The 27,402-nt window shown below is 43.0% G+C and overlaps 1 protein-coding gene across 2 annotated transcripts in view; it reads right to left on the bottom strand.

Moving 5' to 3' along the window:
- Positions 1 to 27,402, bottom strand: part of MED8 (mediator subunit 8) — a 64,595-nt gene that overhangs the window by 26,989 nt on the left and 10,204 nt on the right. The window contains exons 4-11 of one of the 2 annotated variants that reach the window (XM_087381486.1): positions 25,016 to 25,199; positions 18,607 to 18,714; positions 18,373 to 18,440; positions 17,997 to 18,263; positions 4,460 to 4,507; positions 2,141 to 2,350; positions 1,955 to 2,014; positions 1,243 to 1,312 (exon numbers count right to left, since the gene is read on the bottom strand). In XM_087381486.1, coding sequence (XP_087237612.1) covers positions 1,243 to 1,312; positions 1,955 to 2,014; positions 2,141 to 2,350; positions 4,460 to 4,507; positions 17,997 to 18,263; positions 18,373 to 18,440; positions 18,607 to 18,714; positions 25,016 to 25,199 — 1,015 coding nt within the window. The remainder of the gene's footprint in view (positions 1 to 1,242; positions 1,313 to 1,954; positions 2,015 to 2,140; positions 2,351 to 4,459; positions 4,508 to 17,996; positions 18,264 to 18,372; positions 18,441 to 18,606; positions 18,715 to 25,015; positions 25,200 to 27,402) is intronic. The other variant, XM_087381488.1, reaches the window with a different exon arrangement.

Below are 27,402 nucleotides of genomic sequence, written 5' to 3'. Positions count from 1 at the left end.
ATGATTAGGACTCTGGTCACTCATATCAGTATTTCTGCGTTTGGTCATTGGCAACTTGATCACTGGGATTTATTTTTTGGCTGCACTGATGGCACTTTGCCTGGCTGCCCTTTTGTCTCCCGCTTGCTTCTTGACTAGAAGCATGTTCTTTCTCATCTGGAATGGAATGAACGGCAATCTTTGCTTGGGAATTCTTTGAGAGCTGAAAGCATTCACTGGTCGAAAGTCTTTCAGCCTCCCTTGGCTTTACAGAAACCTCGACGTTCCTACTTTGTCTCGTTTTAAGGCATCACCTCAGTTGCTGATGTTATAGATGATGCTGGTACTGTGCTCCCCTTTTCTCTAGCAGCCACTACATATGGATTGGGCTCTCATTATCGTCCTTTGTGGCGACAAATTACTTCTATGCTTTCGCCTTTTGTTCCAATTCCTCCTCTGGAATTTCAAGACCGGCTAGAAGATTGGACTTTGACTTCTTCAAGGTCCTCTTCTCGTCGTTTGAGGCTATCTCAGATTACTGTACCTGCATTGTATAAAATCCTTTTGCCTCAATCTTGGGTTTCAAAGAGAGGTGATTCTGTTTGGCAAATGCATCACCCACCCAAGTGGTGGAGGAAAAGATTACAGCAACTTTGGGCCTATAAAGTACCGCTTCGACAACAGGTTTTCTTTTGGCGAGTTCTTTTAGGAGTGTTTCCATCCGGACGGCTATTAGCTCATCGACACATTGCTCCTGCACTTTGCCACAGATGTTCTGCTTCTTCGGAGACTGCGCCTCACTTGTTTTGGCATTGTTTGTGCTCTCGTGAGTTTTTTGATCTGCTTCGATAGCGCCTACGAGCGAGATTCCCATCTGTTCCGTTTAGGAAGTTCTTTTGGCTATTTGGGTTTCATCCATCCAGACCGGAGTTTCATCTTTTCTTCGTTTGGGTTCGCTACTGGGCAATATGGACTTTATGGACATATAGGAATTGTAAAGTCTTTGGTGATCCTACTTTCACGCTGTTTGGCTTTGTTAGGCGTTCTCTGCAGCAATCTTTCTTTGATTGCTTGCAGACCCGCTGCATAGATCATGAGGTCTTTTTGGCATATACTGAAATTTTCAGTTGATGTTGCTACTCATATAATATAATCAATCAAACATTTCACCCCAAAAAAAGTGTGTGTGAGAGAGAGAGGGGGGGCTCTCTGTGTGTTTAGAGGTTTGGATGCAGTATCAACTGGAATTTCAGCAAATCTTACTTGGATCCGCCAACATTTGAGAAGGCAAACTCCGTTGTGGTTGTCCAGCGGCTCCCATTCCGACTCCCAACTTCCAGCAAAGCCACAGATGAGAAAAAATGAGCATTTATCTACCTGACCATCTTCCAAATGTACAAATCCACACATGTATCAAGTGCATCCTTTGGAGTAAGCAAACTTATAATAATAGTAAAAGGAAAAGCGAGAAACAGTTAAAGCAAAACAGAACACACAAGTCTATGCCAAACAATAGACAAATACACAATAGGAATATTATGGTGAAAGTTGTTATGGAGTGGACCCCTCAATCAAGACTAAGTAGCTAAGTCTCAACTAAAATTACCAAACACTCGGTCTTCAGTATATGAAAATACTCAGAAAGCTGCAAAACAGAGCTTTCGCCAGCCAAAGCATAGAATAGATGCTATAAGATCCCAACTTACATCAAAGTGCTTAAAAGTAGGTACGACAACATGCATTGAGGTATGTGCTTATAAAAATTCAGAGACTAACACGATATACTGACTATCAACATGTGCATGCAAGCATCACCCAATTCACCCTGCTCTTCGCACGCTTCCCATACACAAACTCAATTTTGTACTGACATATTCTCACTTAAACTTATGCCTTCAACCTTTTATTTACTATAAAAGCCTGAAACACAGCATTCATTTCTTGCAATGAAGAACATGACCTTGAAGAGACATACATGTAATCTTTGTTGTAACATTGATGATGGATTTTGAATACTTTGACCAAGATTTGCCATCTGCAAGAAAGAAGTCATGAAATTGCCATAAATTTTAATTTTGACACCCTTCGAATAAAAACAAGATATCATTATTTGCTTATTGCAGGTAAGAAAAGGATGTAGATCATAGGACTGAAAGCTTACCATGTTAGAAGACAGTTGTGTGTTTCCAAACAGTGAATTCGTAGGATTGGAAGCCATCTGCCCTAGGTGTGGCTTCATTTGACCTGGTTGGGCCAACTGATTCTGCCCTATGCTCTGTTGTAACTGTTGCCCTGGCTGCATGGAATTGCTTTGAAGTTGCTGATGTAAGGCTTGTTGCTGTTGCAATTGCATTTGTAGATGATGTCTATCCTGCCAAATGCAATAGATTTCAAACCAAAATGAAACAGGATGTAACTGCTTATGGCATGCCATTCCAATTACTGGAACTTTAGCTGACTAACGGTTTCTTTATGAGCCAGCTTTAAATGTTCAGATTCTTTCATGTCCCATCGAAACATAGGAAACTTTTTACATAATAGTTTCAGTTACTACACTTTGACACATTCAAGGACTCACGAGCAGAATACCTATAAAAATGTAATAACATGATTTATGGTTTGAAACACAAAGTTATGCACCTCTATGGCTTAAATAAGGTACTTACAGCACCAAGGATGACAATTCTGTGCACATCAAAATCTACGAACTACAGAAATGACTGCATAATCAAGCTTCAGGCTGTGAACTGAATTTGGATGTGCATGCTAACTTACTAGCTCATTTGCTAATCTAAGTCCAAACTCTGAACTCTCAAACTGTGGATACAAGTTTTTCAAAATTATTGGTCACTAATAATACATTCTGTGTTGCTAGCTCACTTTGCTAATCTAAAGCCCGAACTATCCAATAAGATCATCTATATATTTTTTGGTGCAAATCTAATTAAGGGCTCTATAATGAATATGTAGGCAACCCATACCATCTTCCTGCTGCACAATATCGCTGGGGCAGAAAATGTGAATGACTAGGCGAAATCACCCCAACTTGATGTAATCTCCACTTGTCTAGATGCTCAACTCCCTCCACAAAATTTGATCAATATGGTGGCATGTTTATGGGTGCTTACTATTTATCTGAATCTCTCCCAGTCTGCTTGGTTGAGACGATCCTTTTTTTCCCAGAGAAAAGAACTCTCTCTTAATGCTTGAAAAACCAACCATACAAAGTTTCTTTGTTGAGTTCTTGTTTCATGACTTAGCCATCTCCAATATGACCTTGTCACCTTCAGTGTAACCATACCAGCCTCAGTGTGATTATCATCTTTAGTATGACTTTACCATCTTCGATATGGTCTTTTCTTAAAATCTCTGGTCCAGTCTTATCTGTGCCATCTTCAGCATGGTTACACCATCTACAATATGGTGATGAATCTTCGATATCATCCAATGGCACGATGTTGGAAGCTAGTGCAAGAGATGGGGGCTTCAGTGAGCTAACGAGTTGAGTTACTATTCCTTATCAAATCACCCCCCACCCGATCAATTCAAATGCATCCAGAACTGTTCAATATTTGAGGATGCTTCCAATTTCGACTGCTTTGGAGTGGATGCCAATTAATTTTGCTCCCAAATTACCATAAACTGCCCGAAGTGTTGACCTCTTTACAAGCTTTGCTTGGATATTTGCTTGCATCAGTCTCATCCGCCTGTCACGCATCTGCGTCAGTTCGTCAATCAGCGTCAGGGTCCATTTGCAAGTCTACCACCGCCACATGGACACTCGACACGTGTATTTTATCATCACTGCCACCACACAGAGAGACGTGACTGATCTCTCAATCTCTACCCTGCTGCCACGTGGCGCTTGCACCAATGCTCATGGACAGTCAGAGCCACCAGCTCTGACATCATGTTGAAACAACTCAACATGTCGCATTAACTGGTCGAGCCGTGTACTAGCCAATCCAAGAGACCTCATCCCCTTAAAAGGATCCGGACTCCTATCCTCAAGGCATTATATGCCTTCACCATTATGCCCCCACTTTGAATGTGAGATTAAGCCATCGGACCATTTGCCACATGTCATTGACAAGTGAGGTTCCATTTAGCCCTCTCCCCTATTAACACTTGCACCATCCACGCACTCATGATTGCACACATCCTAACAATTCCCAACAGACTTGGGCCATTAGATAGATTTTGTTTGCAAGTCCAACAAGGCCCTCTGCTCTATTTGTTGAAAATAGTCACATCTAAGGGCCCTTACTTCACAAATTAGAAGAATGACCTTTATAAGGGGAAATTATTGTTGACAACATATTATGAACAAACAAATAAAACACAAGGAGTATATATTTAAGTGCAACAAAAATTAGGGAGATACAAAGATATGTAAAGAGAAAAAGTTGACAACAATGCATAAACATATGCAAAGAGCACTTGTAAGATACTGCCACCATCGGAGAGCGTGTTGTCCTACCTGAATATGCTGCTGAATTTGAGCCTGCTGTAGCTGTTGAAAGTGACTCTGTGAGTGCAAACAAGGCACAAATAAGCTTTCGACCTCAACCAATGTGAAGCAAACAAAAGATCCAAGCATACCAATTAAAATATACTCAAGGGCCTCAATAGAGAAAGAGTCAAAAATATAAGATAAACTCCAAAATATGCAACAGGACTGCTCCTAACTGATAGTAAACACACCCAAATTTGGTAGAATATGCACTACCTTATATTTTAGGAAAAAGGTAGGGGTAGAAGGTCATGGGCTGGACCTGCAACAGAGACTTGTGAGGGGCTGCACAAGGACAGGAGGAAGTCAATCCTTTTTAGAATTCAGCTGAGTGTTGGAACTCTTGCTGTGTATTCTATTTCAGTAATGAAGTACAAGTCATGAATTGCCTTGCCAAGTACAACTAGAGCCTTTATATAGGTATGGCCCAAGGCAGCACAAAGCAGTATTGCTTATGGGATTACCTCCTAGGATGCCACGTGGCAACTTATGGTATCCCCTAAAAAAAGAAAAGAACACTTACAAGCCAATAAAGGCCTTTCTACTAACTTTTAGCCTAAGTAAAAAGTAACCATCTGTTACAATCCTCCCTCCTCAAATGGAAATTTGTCCTCAAATTTGAAAAGGAGGTAACCTGGACATACGATGCTCCTTGTAAACCTGAACAGCTCAATTCTGGTCATATCAGCTAAACAATGAAGTTTCTTAGTCAAATACCTCCCTGTAGGCATGCTGATCTGTAAATGGATCATATAATATTCCCAAGAAATCAAGCAATCGGGCGGAAGATTTATGCTGTTCAACATAACAGATCTGATCATATGATCCAGTGAGAGACATGCTGATCTGAGAAAGGATAGTGAATGCTGGCTGCCGCATGTCCATATACGCCATATAGCAAGAGAAAATCAAATCTGCTCATAAAGACTCAATTTTGGCCATAGAATTCAGCTAAGCAATTGAGGGTACTGCTCCACAATTGTAGATGGCTGCCAAGAAGACTCCTCATCAAGTAGACCTCTCCATTTGATAAGATATTCCATGTAGGACTTGTCCCTCAGCACATGATCTCTAAATCCAAGGATCTTTTCAGGAATATACTCAATTTGGCCCTCTTCATCCATAGGAGGTAGCTCTTCCATAACTTGCTCCTTGGGTCCCAAATACTTCTTGAGCAGTGATACATAGAATACTTTGGGTATTCTAGAGGATAGTGGAAGCTCCAACTCATAAGCCACTTCCCCAACTTTCCTCAAAACCTTGTAAGGTCCATAATACCTATGAGCAAGTTTAACATTGGTATTACCTTTCAAGGAAGCATGCCTAGACTTATGTAATCTGAGAAATACATAATCCCCTTCTTCAAAATGAAGCTCTCTCCTATGCTCATCAGCATAATCCTTCATCCTTGCTTGGGCCCTTACCATATTATCTTTACATTGCTGTAATAGAGCAGTCATGTGAGCCAAATCACCCTTGGCTTGCTGGCTTGTCAATGCTTGATCAATAATGGTTGATGGGACATGAGCTTTACAGCCAAACATGGCTTCAAAAAGGGCTCATACCAATTGAAGTATGCTTGGTGGTATTATAACAAAATTCAGCTAGATGCAACCATTGATCCCACGATGCTTGGGTATCAAAGCAAAAATGCCTTAGATACTCTTCCAACCAGCGGTTAACCCTCTCTGTTTGCCCATCAGAGGGTGATCTACTGTACTTGGGGTAAGAAGTGTTCCCATAGAACTGAAAAGCTCTTGCCAAAAATGCCCCATGAACTTAGCATCACGATCACTCACAATATCCTGAGGGAGTCCAAGTAATTTAAACACATTCTCCATGAATTGCTTAGCCACCTTGGAAGCTGTAAATTGAGTCTTAGTAGGAATGAAGTGGGCAGCTTTGGCAAGTCTATCAACGACCACAAAGATACTGTTCCAACCCTTAGAGGTCACTGGTAGACCTGTAATAAAGTCCATGCTGATATGTGTCCATTTACCTTGAGATATAGGTAGAGGTTGTAGTAGACCAGCTGGTCTCAAATTCAACTCCCTGTTTTGTTGACAAGGCTTACAGCTTTGAACATAAGCAAGAAAATCCTTCCAAAGTCCCTTCCAGTAAAAACTCTGTTTTACCTTATCATACGTCTTGTTGAGGCCTATATGCCCAGCCATAGGAGATGAGTGAAATTCCTGTAAGATTAGCAGCTTATAGGAGGAATTTTCAGTAAGAAATATTCTATCATTATACCACAAGAGCCCATTGTGCAACTTGAAATTGGGATATTACTGATAGTCAGGATCTTGCAAGTCTTGGAACATAGCAGCTGCTTGAGGATCATTGAGATACTCTTCTTGAATGCCATGGATCCAATCTTTATAAACCTCAGTAATAGATGATAAAGTACAAGCCCATATCCTGGAAAGAGAATCTGCCACAATATTTTCTTTGCCCATCTTGTAATCTATGTCAAAGTCATAGTTTTGCACAATGGATAGCCATCTCCTTTGCTTGGGTGATAGAGAAGACTGAGACAGAAAATATTTGAGAGTCTTATGATCAGTCTTGACCTTGAAATGGCTGCCATAAATGTAGTGGTGCCACTTTTTGATTGCATGAAGTATTGCCAACATCTCTTGGTCATAAATGTGGAAACTTGACTCCTTGTCATCCAATTTCCGACTTTCGAAGGCAATAACTCCATGACTCTGCTTTAGGACAGCTCCAATGCCCCTTCCACTAGCATCAACCTCAATTATAAAAGATTGAGAGAAATTAGGACATACCAAGATAGGCGCTGAAGTTAATGCCTCCTTTAATGCTTCAAAGCTCTTATTGGCACTCTCAGACCATTGGAAAGCATGCTTTTTTAGGAGATCAGTGAGAGGAGCTGCCACTTTGGCAAAATGCCTTATAAACCTTCTATAAAATGATGCTAGACCAAGGAACCCTCTGCACGTCATGAAGGTTAGGTTGGCCTTCCAAAGAGTCAATGATGCGAATGGCAGTCTCAACCCGGAGAAATGCACCATTAGAGCCACTCAAGGGAGCTTACTGGGACATACTGTCTCATCCGAGGATGCATCCGAGGATGTCAAGCCTGACCCCGAGAAGGTAGAAGCCATCCTCAAGTTCTCCCTGCTAACAACCAAACGTCAGGTATGCTCATTTGTCAATCTAGCAGGATACTATCGCCGCTTCATTGATCAATATGCTGCTTTGACACGACCCATGACTATGCTATTAAAAGATGGGGTTGATTTCTCTTGGGATGAGGATTGTGATCATGGGTTTGCACAAATCAAGAATGCTCTGGCTTCAGAACCCATTCTACGCAATCCAGATTGATCAAAGACTTTCTATATCAATCCTGGGTTTGGTGAGCACACTCTGGCAGGTATTCTTCTCCAACAAGGGCAGGATCGGTTCATGTATCCCGTTCGATTTGCTTCTCGACAATTGCTAGACACCGAACGACGCTACTCAGCGGCTGACAAGCATGCCTTGTCTTTGGTTTTCTGGATTGAGAAATTTAAGCATTATGTGGCTGGAAAGTCCTTCATTATAATCTCTAGCAATGGTCTTGCAAAGCAGGTTCTTCAATCACCAAATCCCATGGGCCGGTTGACCAAATGGTTGGCAGTTCTACAAGAATATGATTTTTCTTTCAAAATTGTAAAAGGAGATTGTTTCAACTTGAAGAATGCTTTGATTGATTTAAAGGAGTGCCTCGATGTAACCCTTGTAGCAGCCATAGAAGTTGGGGATCCATGGTATGGCGGTATCTCCAGATTTCTGACTGCTTTCTCCTTTCCTCCAGAAAGTACTAGCTATGAGAGAAAGAAGATCCGCAGAGATAGTAGGTGATACACCCTCTTTGATGGGGTGTTGTACCGTCAAGACATGGATGGGATACTAAGACAGGCCATTGATGCAGATGAAGTACCTAAGGTATTAAAGCATTATCATGATGGATTTTGTGGAGGCCACTACGCCAGTGACTATACAGCTAAGAAGATTTTACATGCTGGATACTATTGGCCGACCTTGTTCAAGGATGTCACTTTGTATTGCAAAACCTGTGAACCATGCCAATTCTTTGGTAGGAAGGATTTGCGTCCTGGGCAACATCACCCAATGATGTCCATCCATCCGTTTCAGAAGTGGGAAATAGATTTTGTCGGGCCCTTGCCCATGACTGCCCGCAAAAAGAAGTATCTTTTGGTAGCCACTCAATATGTCACTAAGTGGGCTGAAGCTATCGCCCTCCCCGCTGCAAATGGTAAGGCAGTTCCAAATTTCATATTTGAATGTATCTGCACAAGGTTTGGAATACCCATAGAAATAGTCTCCGACCATGGGAGTCCATTCTTAAATGAAGCAGTGGAGTTACTCATGGATCGCATGGGTATTGATCATCGCACTTCTAGCATCTATTATCCAATATCCATGGGTCAAACGGAGCGGACCAATGGCCTCCTTTGTAAAACCATGGGAAAAATGGCCACAGGGAACAAGAGCCAGTGGGATCAGAAGGTCACAGAAGCTGTGTGGGCTTACAACATCACTCATAAAATGTCTACAGGTCACACTCCTTTTGAGTTGGTGTATGGAACTGAGGCAGTTTTACCACTAGAGATAGAGATTCCGGCCTTGAGATTGGCACAAGAACAGAGGATGACAGAAGATGAACATCTAGAGGCCAAATTGGTGCAACTTGAGAAGCTACATGAAACCTGACGCCTTGCACTACACCAAACAGAGATCCAAAAGAAACGACAAAAGGCCCACTTGGATGCTAAGATTCACAAGGGATGGGAAAGACGCTTTGCTGAGGGGGATGTTGTGCTATGCTTTGATAACAGATTGGGCCACCAAATGGATAAGAAGTTTCTGCCACTGTGGACCGGTCCATACAAAGTCATCAAGGAACGTAGCAATGGGTCTGTACAAGTTCAAGAGCTGCATCAGCCATATGGCAGGAAGGTGATCAACAAGCGTTATCTCAAGCCCTTCTTTGTGCGTGATGGACCCAGGCATGGAAATGCTGTGCATTCCCTGCCTGGGGAGGAGAACTGTTATGGATAAATTTGTCTATGGAAAAAGGCATTAATATGTTTGTGTGTTTGTATCAGGGCATGACCATGTGCCACCCTTCCACGTAAGAGAATTTATAAGGTGTGATGTACATAATCCATGGTAGTAATATTATAAAATGTAAGGTGGCATGGCTCCTCCATGTGCCACCCCTCCACCTAGGCTGCATTTAGTGAGATATGACTCAAAGTCCATGGGAGAAATAATATAAAATAAATGGAGATGGATATTATATTGGGTTATTCCCTCCATATAGGATAGACTCATGTGGGGAGATATAGAAGATCCAAGAGAGCAAGTTAAATAATAGGAAAAGTAGGATGAGGTGGCAAGATTCCTTGTGCCAACCCTCTACTTGTCCTCCTAGAGGTTTGAACATATTATAAAATTGGGGAGAGACCAAGGGAGTATCATAGACTTGAGATATGGGGCTTGATTTATGTGGAAAAATGAGGCAAAGGGTTGTTGCACACAATTGAGAGTGCGTAACCGCCTAGCCCACATGGGAGACTTTTCCACACACACCATACATGTGGGAGGATGCATTTATTGGGAGAGAGCCCCTCTCTTGGCTATAAAAGGAGGGAGCTATTCCTTGATGAGACACACTCATTCTTGTAAAGCCACCTAGCTAGTACTTTGATTTCTCCCTTCCCTTCCTTTCAAAATAAAGCATGGTCCTCTTCCCTTGATGTCTCCATCTTTACATTCCTCCTCCCATCATGTACACGCTTCTCTTCCCCCTCTCTCTTTCCCCTTGTGTCATAGTCTCCCTCTTCATTCCCTCCCCTTCTAAATCCTTTTCCCCTCCCATGATAACGTTTCGCCCTCATCTTCTCCTTTCCTCTATGCCCCTTGAGCGTCGCCATGCTTAGCCTGTAGCCTCTGGTCCTGATTTCTTTTCCGGCTAATAGTATTAGGAGATAAATCCTCATCAAGCTCAACTTTGCTCCTGTTTTTGCTTTGCACACATTCCTATGTTCAGGGGTCCACTTCTCACCACAAAGGTAGCACAAATTTTTCTTCTTCCTGTCATCAACAATTGCTTGAGATAACTGCTTAACCAACTTGTTTCTTTTATCACTCAGATCATCCTTTGGAGTGGGTTTAAAGAATGATTTTACATCAGTAGCCTTGTAAGCCTTAGGTTGTCCCATGCCACTGCCATACACTGTGGGGAACCTAGAAATTGAGGAAGTTATAGCAAGTGCAGGAAGTTTGCTTTCATCATTGAAAACCCCTTTGACCATAGCCTTAGTTCCAAAGTGACCAATACCCAAAGTCTTCTCCTTCCCATTGTATTTGGGTTCATAAAGCTCTGCCAACTGCATGGCCTCTTTAAGAGAATTGGGCTTTTGAGCTGCAATATCTGAAGCAATACTAGGGTGCAGACCATAAATGAACTTGAGCATTCTAACTCTTTCATCAATACCATGAACAAACAGAGCTAATTTCCAAAACTTTTTGATATAATTTTTCACTGATCCTTGCTGAGTAAGATCATACCACTTATAAATATATTGATCCCTACTAAAAGGAGATATAAAAGTTTTAAGCATTTCAGCCTTGAATTCATCCCAAGCATTAAAAGTTAACCCTTCTTGCTGTAGATGCCTCCACCAAGAGTGGGCATAATCTTCCAGATGAAGAACAGCAAATATGATTTTACATTGATGACCCTTTGGATATAGAAGGAAGTAGTCATCCATCTTGCTGAGCCATTTCTCCAATTCCTCAGGATAGGTAGAATCACCTTTGAACTTTAAACAGGTCCTTTTGGTTCAATAGATTTAACTGTTTGTATATATTGCTGGAATGTCATTGCTGCCCTAAGGTCTGCTGGTAGCAACTTATATTCATGGAATTTTTGACACAACTCTTCAGCTGCTGAACTGTTATTATTAGGAGTCTTACCATGTGCTGAATCCTTATCCATATGAGCTGTAACTCCACTAGAGTGATAGGTCCTTCGGGAAGAAGCCATAAAACCAACCGGTTCAGTTACATGTATAGGATGATCATCATCATCATCATCATCTGAACCTGAGTCTCCATCAATTTGGGGATCCACAGGTCTCTTCCCATCATAAATTTGGCTTCTCTTGAACTGGTCCAACCTTTTATTAAAAGTGGCAGACATGTTCTGCATCCTTTGGTCAATCCTCTAATTATTGGTCTTAATCTCATTAGTTAGCTCCTTGAATATCTATAGCATTGGGTCCATACAATTCTTTATGATCTGCTCTTGGTTAAGGGATGTTTGTACTTGAGGAATTGCTACCAAATCCCCTTGAACATTGCCAACATGAGGATCATTGGGTTCAGAAACTACAGTCTGATCATCAATTGCTTCCTTCTCTGAGATGGAATCAAGGATACCCATTGTTTGCTTACTAGCTTGACCTGTAGACCTCTTTACAGGCATCTTTAATGACTCGAATCAAGAGTAAATGCACTGTCTTAAGCCCTGATAAAAAACCAGTACCAAAAGCCCCAAATGCTAGTTTTGCCCTAATTTGGCAGGTCAAATTTTTGAGAAAAAACTTGAAATTTCCCACTTGATGAGGCGATCCTTATGCTAAGAATGAACCATAGAGCCAATCAGAAGTAGAAAATCGTAACATTGCACCTGGATTGCAAGAAATTGCTAGAACATTTGGCGAATAACTGTCCTGCGCTAGCTGTTGCAACTGAATTTCGAGTTTCTCAGTAACAAAAAATCATATCACTATCAAACTTTATCAGCTGCATCCATGGAGCTGGGCGACCATATGCACTAAGGCTGACCCAAAATGGAGTTATAAATCTGAATTTTCGCAGCATTCCTTCTGTTCCAGCCAGTGGAATTTGCTCATAGCTCCTCCAAATAGTCTCAGATCACCACCAGACTTAGGGAGCAGCCTTATGAGGTTAGGGCGAACAGAACAAGCCAAGAATGTCCTAATTTGGTGCAGGAAAACAGCAGATCGTCGCTTTCTTCACTTTCTTGCGCCAAAGAGAAAAAAAACGTCAATGTTGACTCAATCCTCCTTCCTTTTAGGAATCTCACGCATAGAAATGATCAAGGAAGCAAGGGCTTTCCACTGATGTAAGAAGCCCCAAATTCTGAGCATTTCGAAAATCAGGGTTTCTCAGAGCCTGCCATGTGGCAGCTCACAACAGAGAGCACTTCTGGCGCTGAATTTTTGCAAAGAGGTAGGCTCTAGGCTCAAGATTAGATGCTCCAAATTTCAAAGTGATTGAACAAAGAATTTCCCACCAATTCCCACGAAAAGTGCTCTGATACCAATGCAACAGGACTGCTCCTAACTGATAGTAAACACACCCAAATTTGGTAGAATATGCAGGAAGGTTCGAATAGATTAGTACCTTATATTTTAGGAAAAAGGTAGGGGTAGAAGGTCATGGGCTGGACCTGCAACAGAGACTTGTGAGGGGCTACACAAGGACAGGAGGAAGTCAATCCTTTTTAGAATTCAGCTGAGTGTTGGAACTCTTGCTGTGTATTCTATTTCAGTAATGAAGTACAAGTCATGAATTGCCTTGCCAAGTACAACTAGAGCCTTTATATAGGTCTGGCCCAGGGCAGCACAAAGCAGTATTGCTTATGGGATTACCTCCTAGGATGCCACGTGGCAACTTATGGTATCCCCTAAAAAAAGAAAAGAACACTTACAAGCCAATAAAGGCCTTTCTACTAACTTTTAGCCTAAGTTTAGCCTAAGTAAAAAGTAACCATCTGTTACAAAATATCTTAGCACTTGTTCAATAAATGGCTACAATGCTTCAAACGCAGCAGCCCAAAATGTTGCTATAAAAACGATGTTACAGATTAGTGACTAGTTGTTGAATGCTAGGCCAAGCCCAAACCATTACACGCAGAGGAAAATAACAGATAACTAGTCTACGAGATCACTTACTGATATGTGTATGTGCACAAGCATGAAATATAAATCAGTAATCAGATCTAAAGAAAGACAGACAATAGCAAGCAAAACTTTATAGATATGTCCAAGGACAGGATCAAAGATGAATACAAAAATTGACAACCCACACCAAGTGGACAGCTGGATGCTGCAGATATAAGGCCACAAGTGTTGCCCAATACTCGTGTGCTCTTTGCCTCCGACTCAGGCCTTCAGTGGCTAATGAGCTAATGGAGGAGCCCCAAAACCACCTTTTCAGCTACCCTTCCGCTATAGATGTTATGCTCCAACGTTTGAGCTACCTGGGTAGCTAGGGCCTGCTGTAAACTCTGACTGCTAGTGCCTTTGCTGCACCCTGCTGCTTCCAATCTCCACCTTTGCTAGTGATAAGAGTGCACCCTGCAATGACTGGAATAATATGCTGAACTGTAGCACTTGTGGTCCTCTATCAGACAATGATGTGGCAATCAACATGGCAACTAACACAGTCTGCTGATATGACAAAGTTGTAACATGGCTTGTCGGCCGACGATGTGGTAGTCGATTGCCACATCGCAATCGACTTCTAGTCAGCTAGAATTCAGATTGGTTGACCCGGTCGGCTAATAGGTGAAGTCACATCCTTCCCTACTCACTTGCTAAGCTATAAAAGTGGGTGTTCCACTCCCACTCTCAATCACATCCTTTGTCTCTTCAAAGAGTGTCACCTTGACAGACTTAACTACCCCGTATGGAAGATAAAGGTTGGCAAAGAAAGAAAGAAAAAAAGTTTATTAAAGTTTTCGAAAGACCGATGGGTGTGTAAGACTATGAAAATCCTGGTACAAACAAGCTGTGAGGGTGGAGCTACTAAACAAGCATCCACACCAATGCAGAATGCAAAAAATGCAGTACAAAATCTTAGCTAAGATCTACAATTCGAGGTTGCGTCCCCATCTCGCACTGCCATTATCTAGGACACAAAAACAAGTTTTCTCTAGGAATGCAACAACTTAAACAATATCTTCACCTTTTGGGAGGTAGTGGATTGGGCCTAACGAGTCTTAGCCTATCACAAATCTTCTCATGGATTTCAAGGCGGCTTACGATAGGGTGGATTGGCCTTTCTTGGAGGTCACCATGAGGATGGGCTTCTCAAGTCCGTGGATTCAGGGAGTCTCTGCCTTGTATTTCGGGAGTGCCAACTAGATGCTTATTGAGGGCCGTATAGGGGACGCTGTGTCTTTCCCGCTCAATGTGCCAAGGCTTCCCCCTTGCTTCTTTTCTTTTCCTCTTCGTGGCAGAGGCTCTTGGCTATTTTCCACTCTCTCATGCAGCTAGCCTCACTTGGATGCAACTTCCGATTCGTCAAGAGGAGGAGTACTAGACTTCCATAGATGACATTGCTCCTTTTGTGGAGGGCACAGCAGAGAATCTAGAGGAGTTCCAAGATGCCCTAGAGGTGTATTGTCAGGCATTTAGGGCCAAGATCAACTGGACCAAATTAGGCGGCTTCCTCATGAACTAAGGAGATTTAGAAGATCTTGCATTGGGAGGTCTTTCTTGGCTTCCGATGGATCCCACCCAAGGGGCCAGGCAGCGAGGTACTAAGGATGTCTTTGATACTTCAGCAAAGTAGTAGATAGTCCCGTTGGAATAGTGTAGGTGGCACAAGCTACTGCACTAAGCTCGATCAAACGCTCTTTAGCAAGACAAGCATTAGTGGCCAACCCAGTCCTCCTAACCACGGTGCACTTCTTCTTGTGGGCAATCAGATGGTATTAGGAACACTAGAGCCAGGGCTGCTTGGCAAACGGTGATCTTGTCCTAGGCAAAGGGAGGACTCGGCATCATTGATCAAGAGATGCAATGCAAAGGGTCTTTTTGATTGAGATACACAACATGACTCCCCTTCCCACCAGCAGCCCGCATCCTCACCAGAAGACAATAGAAGAGAGAAAAGGCACAAGAGAACTGCAAGTGATCTCTAGAGAAAACCCCGCTACAATTGGGGAACCACGGAAACAACAGACTGCTCGAGAGCTCGGAACACACAACTCAACAGCCAGGTGAACGAGGGGAGTGGAAGGACTGCTCCACTACCCTGCTCCTCAGGTGATGCTGTGGGCTGGCTCTGCACCTCTGCCAGGCTCCACAAGATGCACTGCTGGAACGACTAGTCAGCTCTAGAAGATGTGAAATGAGGGGAGAGGGGAGGCACATATATAGCCCAGCCCCTCCCCTAGTTGGCCAGCATAGAGGGCACCGACCAGCCAGCTCATGAGCGCCAATCCTCAGCCCTAGGGGCCAACCCCTATACAGCCCTCTATATGAGGCTGCACAAGGCCCCAAAGCAAGGGCCTGGCAACCAACAGCCAGGGCTTTAGGGCCAACTGCCCCTAGCCCTCCACAAGGTGGTGTGTCAGCCTCTAAGAAGGGCTGTACCCTCTTCCCTCCAGCCGACCTGCACAAGAGGAAGGGCCGACCCAACTCTGCCCTCCATAAGGGCTGAACTACTGCCCATCAAGGGCCAACTGACATGCCCCTCCAGCCTCTAGGCCTCCCCAATGTGCAGCAAGATATGCCTACACAAGGGCAGCCATGGAAGGGCATGTGAACCAGCATGGGGCCCAGGAGGACCACGCAGTACCTACCCTAGTCTATCCTCACGGGGGCACAGCCACAACAGAGGCCCTCACTCTCTACGGTAACATCAGGAGATGACCTCTATAGCACTTTCCCCAACAGCCACCCTTGTTGCCATCTAGCAAGACATCATCTTCCACAATCAGCATCACACAAATAGCTGATTTGTATGGTGGTTTTTGCAAGCATTAAAGTTCTTTTCTCGGGGGGCGCAGGGGGGCAGGGGGGCAGGGTTAGCAGAGGGAAGGGAAATGGTTTTGGGTCTATGTTCAAAGTCACCCCAAAGGTGGCTAGCATCCTAAGTATTCCATGGCCTTCCAGATTTTGCCTCCATTTGAAAAGGGGAAAAGTGCCTATTGGCACTATGCACTGATCATGCTCCTTTGCACTACCAAAAGATCTCATTTGATGCTCTCATACCAACTCTATTCAAGAAAAACATTTTTTTAACTTTCTCGGAGGCAGCTCATTTGTCACCTCTCGTGGGGTTGGGGGACATGGTTTCGGGTCAAATGTTCATTGTCGCCCCAAAGGTGGCTAGTGTCCTAAGTATTCCAAGGCCTTCTGGCTTTTGCCTCCATTTGAAGAGGGGAGCACTGTTTATTGGTCACTATGAACTGATCATGCTCCTTTACACTACCAGAAGATCTTGTTACAATCCCTAGCTCTTCCTCTCAAGCCTTTCACAAATCATTTGATGGTCTCATACCAACTCTATTCAAGACAAGCATATTTTAGCTTTCTCGAGGGCAGATCATTTGTCACCTCTCAGAACAAAACAAACGAGCACTGTTTATTGGTAACTATGCACCGATCATGCTCCTTTGCCATGCTTGTTAGAATCTCTAGCTTATTCTCTTAAGCCTTTCACACATAGTTTGATGGTGTCATACTAACTCTAAAGACAAGCATATTTTAGCTTTCTCAGAGGCAATTCATTTGTCACCTCTCAGAACAAAACAAATTTTGTTGTGATTTCATAAAAATAAAATTTAGAAATCCAAGCGCCTACTATTCAGGTCAGCTTCTTCAACCACTCACGATTTATATTGTCTAGAGTGTTTCCAACCCTTAAATTATGTGTCCACGGGATTCAGTTCGCGCTTATTTTACTCAACCTTTGGTGTGACTTTGAATCTTTACCAAAATGCACTTAGTAGCAGTCTCACCTTTACAGTGTCTGAAACCAAAATAGATCTACCATACTAGAAACTAAGAAGAATACCAGAAAAATCCTCTATGATCCATGGACATAAAGACATCCACAAAACTGTTTAATGTCCCTATTTCTGTGCTCAATGATGTCAACTAGAAAATAGCAATTTACACTCAACCAGGACCTAATTGACCAATGAGCTCAACTAAGATCTAATAGACCATAAACTGACCTTTAATCGATACTTAGACGAATAGAACCAAACCCAGACAGTAGGTGACAAAATGACAGAGGCCAAGATATGATTAAGGTTGTCCAAATATGAATACACCAGTATTCGTGTGAATTGCATACAAAACATAAAATTTAGAAATAATACAAAGCGATAGATTGGTGCTGATACATAACAAGATTACTCTGTGCAAATATGCTATGCATTTGATATTTTTCCCAGCATCAAATGTGCTGATTAGAAGCTTTATCAGTACATACTGGCCAAAGCAAACTAAAAGGAAAGAAAGTATTCACATACCAAAAACATGCTAACAAGAACATTTCAGTCAAGACTTTGACCTTACATATATACACAACCATACAAGACAAAACAAACACAAGTCAATGCTATGTATATAATCCCACAAAATTGCATATATCATATAACATAACAGGATGCTTGATGCAAATGTCTGAGACCTGCCACCTGCGCAATTGGAGGTGTTGCAGGCTGTCTAAGCTGTTGCTGTTGTTGCTGCAACTGTTGTTGCTTCTGTATTTGCTGTACTTTTTGCCTTTGAAGGAGCGATTGTTGCTGCTGCTGCTGTGGTGAAGCCTCATTCAACACAGTGTTGCCTGATCTAGGAGAGTTTGCATATTGCATGGGGGATGCAGATGCACCATCGAGTGTGTTGCCACTTAGAATAGGCATAGGTGAGGCTGCGGAACGGTTCAAAATCTGAGCAGCAGCAACCTGCAGGAAACAATACACCCAAAACGAAAATTTGTGAAGTGCATATCGTTATAAAAAAGGTGATCAACAGAAACATCATCACAACTTCCATCCATGGTGCATAACAAACCTGTTGCGGAGTCCCAGCTAGCGTCCCCATTGTCAAGGATTGTGATAAGGGAACACCCTTTGAAATTCCTTTAAAATGAACAGGCAATTGAGCTGTTATTATAGTGCAGGATTCCAATAGGCTTGTCAACGTAAAATTGTAAACATTAAGAAGACATTCATACAATCGTTCCTCCTTCCACATTAGTTTGTTCCACACTCATTACAAAGAGACTCAACACAGAAGAGTCACAACCTGTACCCGGGTATGTTGCAGCTCCTCCATCACCCGAGGGAAGGGCGGTGACCAAGTGCGGAGGAAGAGAAATGGGATGCTGACGCTCACTTGGGAGCAGGTGTAGCCCTACATACCAAGGACACTGTGGTAAGACTGAAAGCTATTCTTTAGGACACTGGTTAAGTAATACAAACTGATTCTGCATAATCCATAGCCACTGATTAGTCCAAACAGTAGAGAATCTACACTGGTTCTTTCATCAACTTCCAATGCCTGCGGAATTCACCATCAAAGACAAGTTTTGAATACAAACAAACCTGGTTGAAGCAACCCAATCATTCAGGTAACCAATGGGTCTTATCCAGGAAATTCTATTAGGCCGACGACCTTCGACATCCAGGTGGAAAGCAAAGAGTACTTGCCAAAGACTCTGAAACTATAAGTGGTTCCCTCCTTTCCCATTTAATGATATGCACAGACATTTTTTAGCATTAATCCTTACATAACATCTACTTCTTTAGGATCCAGCACAATATAATTCTAAACTACAGAATTCCACAAACAATCAAGCCAGAATCAGTTAAGAAACTAGAGTGTTTTTCATTCTGATCTAGACTTTTCAGGGTACTCTAGCCAGGATGTAGAGCATCCCTTGATCTATCAAAGGCAAACTGGTCCAAAGTGGAGAGAATACAGGTTTTACTTCTTGAACGGATGATCCACAGCAGGTCATCGGTCCCAAACCATATCTTGCTAGCAAAGCTTGGAGCAATTCCCTTACAAATTGATGCATCTTTCAGATGGTCATGTGCCTCCATCGAGTTAGGGACTTTGGCACCATGACATCAGGTCCAAGCAGGCTGCTTGCTGTCCATGGCACTAGCTGCAGAGAGGAATTGGTACGCTCGGACATGTAAATGGTTCACAGGCCTAGAACTCCATATAGACAGATTGCCATCATTTCAGTATAGACTTGAGGCCCTGTCCATCCCGCGCAACCTTCATCAGGGTGAACCAAATCGTTAGAGAGGATCTCCTACAGCTCCACATGCAAGGCCTAGCCAGAGCTTTCAATAAAACTCAGCTTCTACACCAATGATAGCCTGCAAATCTTGGGGGAGGGATTTATCAATCCCCCAGCTATAATCGCATGTGTCTCCCACCTACCTTGAGGATCTTGCTTCGTCAGTTCCGAGTGTCCTCTCACCAACTACACGCGTGCGTGTGCGTGTGCGTGTGCACGTTGAGAAAAGACGACCAGACGGCATCCCACATGAGGGACAATCTGCACCTTACGTGACATGTAGGAGGTTGAGTCAGAGGAGCATTTTGCATTCAAATGCCCCATGTACTATGAGATACGACTGCTTAGTGGATTTTCAACCACTCTGAATTTTCTTGACCCATCTTGATCAGTGAAAGTGGCAACCTGGCATAGCAACTTAGAGATTAACTTCTTCGAGCTCAAAAGGCAAGATCAAGAGGGCCTGTTGAAACCTAGTTAGTGGATGATCACAGAATTCTTCCACTTGAGAGACCATGACTAGAGGCTGCCAAGGACACGACACAGTCACGCAGTCACGATCCACAGAGCACGACATGACAACCTTGGGGAGCCAGACGACAAGAGTGACAGTGGTGCTTGCGAGACAGCGAGCTACCTCTCGAAGACCACATCGAAGAGAGGGTCCCAAATTAAGCATCAGCAATGTCCCGCATTGAGATCGACAGTATCCGATCACTGACTTCTCTCTCGATGACAACGCTCCCGCAAAGGCGTCACGGTGTACTTTCTCTACCTGTTCTTCTCGCCTCAAACATCAGCCTTGGGAGTGGATGCTTGCTTTAGTGACTCCATCATCTAGCTTTTATTGTATTTGGTATTCTTTAGCCTCATACGCCCTTCAGCCTTTCGAAGACTTTGGTAACCTTTCTTTCTTTCTTTCTTTCTTTCTCTCGTGTGGACATGAGCAAGGCACACAGGCTGAACAGCAACTTCACAAGCGGTGAAGGTGCTGCTGAAGAGGAAGGTTACTGACGGGAGGCGCACATCGCAGCTACGTACGTCAATGGATACACATGGATGCAGCATACCGAGATAGTCGGGAGGTAGGTGGGGTTTGAGGATCAAGAGGAGTGGCAGTAATGTATCGATCATCCCTTATCGGGATGATCTCCACCAAGAGGCGAGACACACATGCCAGGTTCTTAAGGGTTCAGATCCAACAGCCCCCACAAGAAGACATCTTCATCGCAATTTGCTATTTCCCTCCCGAGACTTCACATTTTGCCAGGGGCCTACGCAAGGAGGCTGAGACCTTACCATACACAGCCCTATACCTAGACATCATGGACTTCTAGAGCCACACGGAAGTGCTCCTTGTTGGGGACCTCAACGCAAGGACAGGTACACACCAAGTATCAATTCTGGACTTCCGTGATGACTCTATCTTACTACCACAGCTGGATATAGAGAAGGATGGGATGTCTCGAGTCTCTGCAAACAAAAGGGCCCCAGTCACATCCTATGGACATGCACTACTAGACATGGGCAGGATACATGATCTTATCATCTATAATGGTCTGGATCACTAACCGTCCTCAGGCAAGTTCACATGCTTCCCACATGGGGCCTAGTTGACTACCTCAGGGGTCTCTTGCCTTTACTTCACATATTACTGACTTGTCCGTCTCACCACCATCCCCAAAGGCAGACCATACCAATCTATTTTTTATCCATACCACTGTCTATGTCACACACTACGATACCACCCACATACACTATTTACCATGGCATACACTTCGAGCACAAATTAAAACCCAACTACTATGCACATCTCTCTGATTTACTAAGAGACATTTACCGCATACCGCTCTTAGAGAATTGAGCCACCCTGATCACACATTCCCTCCATGAGGCCACCCTACACACTTTCTCACACACCACTCTATCTACACGCCCCCCGCTGCTTGGCTCAGTACCTTGCAATAGCTGGTATGATGACAAGTGTAAGGCTTTGCGCTGACAACTCCACCTCGAAACTAAGCATTGCAGGATCCTTGCTCAAGATTCTCCTGTAAACAGATGACATCTTACTCTCTTCTGTAGCAGAGGGTCTCCAGCAACACTTAGATGGACTTCATGCTTTCTGTGAGACACATGATCTGAAGGTCAACCTTGGTTAAACCAAGGTCATGATCTTCAACACCTCTTGGGCAGCCATGCAATAAAAAGCACTTCACCCTAGGAGGTTGTCAGTGGAGGTGGTTGCATCCTACACATACTTGGGGTCCTTCTCTGTGGCCTGATCTTCAAGATACGACCAGCACCACATGCCCGATTGAGCAGGGGGTACGCCGCATTGGCCAAACTCGAGCAATAGTGCTTCCATTCTTACTTCCAAGAACCCCAAACCAAAACCCTCCTCTTTGACTCTTTCAAGTTCCTTTCACGAATGATTCGTAGTAAGGCCTCAATTCCACATCAGATAGTCCTAGCTAAGTTCGGAGCATCCCCACTACAGCTCGATGTGGCGTTTCAAGTTATCGTGTATCTGTACCACATTAGACAGTATGGCTTTGCACCACAACACAACTTAGGCTTCCTTGGTTGTCCTCATCCATGGCACTAGTATAGATCAAGGCTCCCACCATCCCGCTTACATATCACAAGGTGAAGCAGGTCATCCAAGAGGATCTCTTATAGTTACACACATTTAAGACCTGGTTGTCACCTCGTGAGCTCCCAATGAAGCTCAACTTCAATAGAGACCACTGCCTATGGATTTCAGCAGAGTGCTTCATCGATCCGCCTAGATATACACGGATCCACTCCCCCACTCCTTAAATATATCGATCAGATAGTTCCACGTTTCATCACACCACCTCCATATTGAGAGTGGTTGAGCAGAGGGAATACCTAGAGAGGGTTGCATCTGCACTATATTTGATCACCAAGAGATCAAGTCAGAGCAATTCTTTTTCAAATGCCCCGTATACTACGAGATCAAAGGTCGTTATCACTGTCTCTTCAGGGATAAACTCCTATCCAATACTGAAAGCAAGATTATTTATAAATGTTGTGTGTGCTTCATGCTCAGGATGCAAGCAAGGGTGAAGGAGCGAGAAAGAAAGAAAAAAGTCTATTAATGTCCACGGGAGACCAACAGGTCTATGGGACAATACATAACCAACTAATCCATCACCTTTAGGGAGGGCACATGGCAGCTCCCATAGAGTGCAAAAAAGCAACTTGAAGGGTCGTGATGTACAGTTCTGGAGGATGTACAGTTTGTTGTGTTAATGAAAGTACAGTTTTGTGGAGATGTCTCTTTCTTTTTTCAAGAAAATTGCTTCATTAAGTATGAATGAAAACCGCGAGAGCAAGCTCAAATGCGGGAGTACATCATGCAATGCATGAGGAAAAAAGCAACTCAAAAGGAGCTAATAAAAAACCAAGGTGGAGGCTGAAAATGCCACCTCAACTCTAAGGGAAACTCAAAGAAGAAAGGAGATCCTCTCCAAACTCTGAAGAAAGTAACTCTCCTGGCAGTGGCTGCTCTAGAGGATCCCTACACGCTCGCCCATTGGCCATCAGAGTGTGTACTGTGTCAATCCAAATGTTGGCCATAGCCTGGGAAGGGTGAACCTAAATACCCTCCATCGCCGCTGTACACCTGGCTCTCTAAATATGGCAAGCTGCAATGCTAGCCAGAATCTCCCAAGACGTGTCTACTGAGGCATGAGCAGCTCTAAAAGGAGTGAAATGAACATCCTGGAGGGAACAAGACTCCACTGAGTGTCGCCGTACAATGAGAGCTAGATCTGGATCCTGTCCCTCGAAAAACACCTGTGGGCCAATAAGAGATAACCAAGCTACTGAACCCCAAGTCATATAGAAAGGTGCTGTGCGAAAGATACTAAAAGTCCTAGCAACACCTTTCCAGATCGTCCTAGCCTGTCTGCACTCCTAAAGGCAATGTTGTACTGATTCAACTGCAATGTGGCAACAAGGACAAGTAGGGTCAGCTAGATCTCCACAAGTTCACTGCAATCCCTCCATAAATAGAAAGCCAAAAGCAAAGAGCAATCTTTCTATTCCTGAGGGATTTCTAGAGCCTATGCTAAAAGTTTCTCGCACAATTGCAAAAATTTAAAAACTATCCCAATCAGGGGTTCTGGAGGGCTTCCAACCTCTACTGCTGAGCTGAAATCTCCGGGCATTTCTGACTATATAGCGAAAGAAGGGGAAGCTCTTCTCTCAGTGCCCCTCATCAATCCATTCCCACTCCCCTAGGTCCCACTGCAAGAACCTAATAGGAGAACCACCATATAACCAGAGTCTCCAAGACCCCAGCGCAAGGAGAAGAGGATCGGGGTCAAGATACCACTCTGAGTCCTTGCCCCACTCCATGAAACCTGCAATCCTAATAGGCTGAAAGGCAACCTCCAAAAGAATATCATCAAAAGATCTGGTTAAGTCTGCCTCCCGACTGAACATCAAAGACTAGGGTATCCTCATGTGCATCCAGCAAGGCAATAATCTATAACGGAATGCCCGTCCCTAAGAACGCTCCCCATCAAGTGGACTCTGTGATCAGCATGTCATCTGTGTCAATCCACTCTGGCGGAATGGCTACCTCTATCTGTTGTATCCTGACTCTACTCCCTCTGAGGTGGCCAACTGCTAGAAGTCTCTCATCCTCTGGAAATCTCCTAAAGGCCTGTCAGGCACCTACTGTAGAAGCAGGTCCCCTCTCCTAGACCACTGTATATAATTTGACACTCCAAGTGAACTGCCATGGTCATCCAAAAATCACGTCATTCCACATGATTGGCTGCCTGTGAATTTCTTCACGAGAGGAAGCAGCCCCAGCTTTCAGAATAGCAGCCATGAGAGGGGAAGAGGGAGATTTGAGATGGCTGAAGTAAAATTCCATCCAATGCTGTCCATCTAATCTCCCCCATGAGATGGAGTACAAGAATGAATTCTGCGTGAGAAAAAATCTTTCCAAGGCTTCTATCCAGGCATCAATCCAGGTACTACGAACTTGCAGAGCAAGGCCATACAATGCAAGTTCGGGTCAATAATATTGAGACCTCCTTCTCCTATGGGGAGAATGAGGGTCTCCCAAGACACCCTGGCTACAACATTTGAGGTGCCATCTAAACCGCTCCACTGATAGGTCTCATGAGCTGAGAGGAGATGTCTCTCTCTCTCTCCATACATAGAAACTTCCTACGCCAACTCATTTAATTACATATCTCGAACCCCAGTGACCCGATCGACAAGAAATAGGTCCCATCTGAAAGCTCACTCAATTTCTCTCTCTTAAAGAAACAAGAAAACCATTTAATACATCTTCAATAAGGCAATGGCATACAACAATTTCATGCATGAGTCCGTCTAGGTACTGCATTCACATACCTTCACCCACATTAACAGCTGCACGAAGAAGCTTCTCTTGCTCAGCAATCTTAGCTGCCTGAGCTTTGTCGAGAGGAGGAATGATTGCTGGAACTTGGCGAGACCCCAAACCATAAATCTTCCGATTTTCAGCAAGCTGTTTTTCTGCAACCTCACAAGCATTCCTTACTGCTTCGATTTGCCTCTACATAAACCATCAGAGCAAATTTGCATTGGTATTTGTATCATATGTTCTTCTAGTTATAATCATAAATTTATTTCTGATTATATTTATCTTTGTATATTTATATTTGATTATTTTGTTTGTTTGTCTATGTTTAAATGCATCACCATAACAGAGCACACAGTGCATGAAAGAGAACAAAACTATTCACTATAAGTGAAACGAGAAGCACAGTGCTGAATGGTATTGATATGCAGCTGTTGCATTGTTCAACAATATCCATAAAGTTTTCAAAGCAGAATCTCACATTTTGTAGTCTAAGGGAAAAAGACAAATTTCCCAACATGTCAGCCCTATGCAATGGGTTAAGTTTGTCATGCAGGAACAGGTATGGAGCTTTCCAGTACCGCATAAAGCAAAACTTGAGCTCTTACTAAGTCTTGGGAAAGAAATACATGTTGCTTTATCCTGTAGTAAATTAATTACAGAAGTAACAAAGCATGTGAAATCCCTTCGTCTTTAACTTTCTCCATACCAAACATGTCTTTAACTTTCTCCATACCAAACATGAAATATATTAAGGGAAGAACATCTTGCAATCATCTGTCTCAATAAGGATACAAAAACGCAATCAGAGTTCAACAATTTTGAGAATAAACTGTATCGCGTCAAAACTGCAAATACAACAATCCCATCATAATGGCAACACATACAACCAACAATGTCATGTCCACAAAACAAAAAAAGGAGGTACATTTTAGAATGAGAATGTGTGTTGCTAGTTTGAATTGTTTATTCCAATATTTTGAAGGATGGAGATTTCACTCACTCATCATACATAGAACTTATTCATACTATGCATATTCCATAAAATAGAATGCTGCCTTATAGTCTTAAAACTACATAGATTAACATGGGATAACCTTACCCCAAATTTTAAAACTACATAGATTAACATGGGATAACCTTACCCCAAATTTCTTTATCAGTATTTGCCATCTTTGTCCACCTATACAAGAATAGTCAAGTCTATCCCAAGATTAGATTTAGTTGGCTAAACCTTGAGCAATAGAGTGTCTTCAACTCATACACAACTCTTCAATGTTCACTAGAGTACTAATTTAATGAATCCTATAAGATTCTTGTTTGGACCTCACCACAAATTCATTTCATCACTCTTACAGATAAGAATCAAAGTAGATAGCCATAGCAGGCAGGCACATTTGATCTTTTATCCATTGGCCAATGGCATTCTCTACATAGCGACCTTGCATGCACAAACAATACAAAGCATAGGCCCTTTTCTGATGAAAATACAGACGTTTTTACACTCTTTTTTTTTGGATGAGTGCAAAGGTCGTTATTTACGTTGGTATAAGCGTCGAAAAAGAACGATCGCTATATAAGCGTCGCGATATAGCGACGCTAATAAACGTCACTATATAGAGACATTGGTAAACGTCGCTATATAGCGACACTGGTAAACGTCGCTATATAGTGACGATTAACAGAACTTTAAAAAAACATTAGTGGGGCTAAACAGGGCCACAGCAAGCCCTGTTTTGCCCCACTAATGTTTTTTTTTTAGTAATTCTCATGTGGCCACCATCAAACAATTCCTTTTAATCGAGACTGTCTATATGTTATAACATGCCATATCATGGGAAATCCCAAATTTTATCTAAATCTGGAAGACTTCTCACAATTGTGTAGGACGATAAGTTTGCCTCATACTTGCAACTGTTCTGATTATGTAACATAGATCCACCACATCCTGCGACCTACCACCTACCCCCAGGCAAGATCTTCCGTGCCCTATCATCTTTGTCACAAATTTATTCATGACAAGTCACTCTATTATAAAACTATCAATATGCAAGGCTTTATAAAAGCCAGGCCTTCCATTTCCAAATGATGTACTGTGTTGTCTATGCCAATATTGATGCCACACAAAGTCAATATTTACTTCGCCATGCACGCTATTCAGAAAATCAAATTACAATATGAAAACAATGCCGCTTGAGCACTATAAAAAAACCATTGATACTACTGTTTGAGTGCTTAACTCTTAACTTTGTGCATTTGTTCTTCGTTTAATCACCTCTCGCCATAGACTATGCATGGCAAGGTTTCTAAACACTTGTCCCAAAGCCTGGTTGCTCTACACACTCACCCACATACATACGCGGCTACCTCATTGCCAATTGTGATTTACGACTATGTT

This window comes from Dipteris shenzhenensis, chromosome 11 (genome assembly GCF_047967505.1).
Source record: "Dipteris shenzhenensis isolate YYH24624 ecotype China chromosome 11, Dip_SZ_1.0, whole genome shotgun sequence".
NCBI lineage: Eukaryota > Viridiplantae > Streptophyta > Polypodiopsida > Gleicheniales > Dipteridaceae > Dipteris > Dipteris shenzhenensis.
The sequence above is the reverse complement of the archived record's forward strand: the minus strand, read 5'-3'. Positions and strand labels throughout refer to the sequence as shown.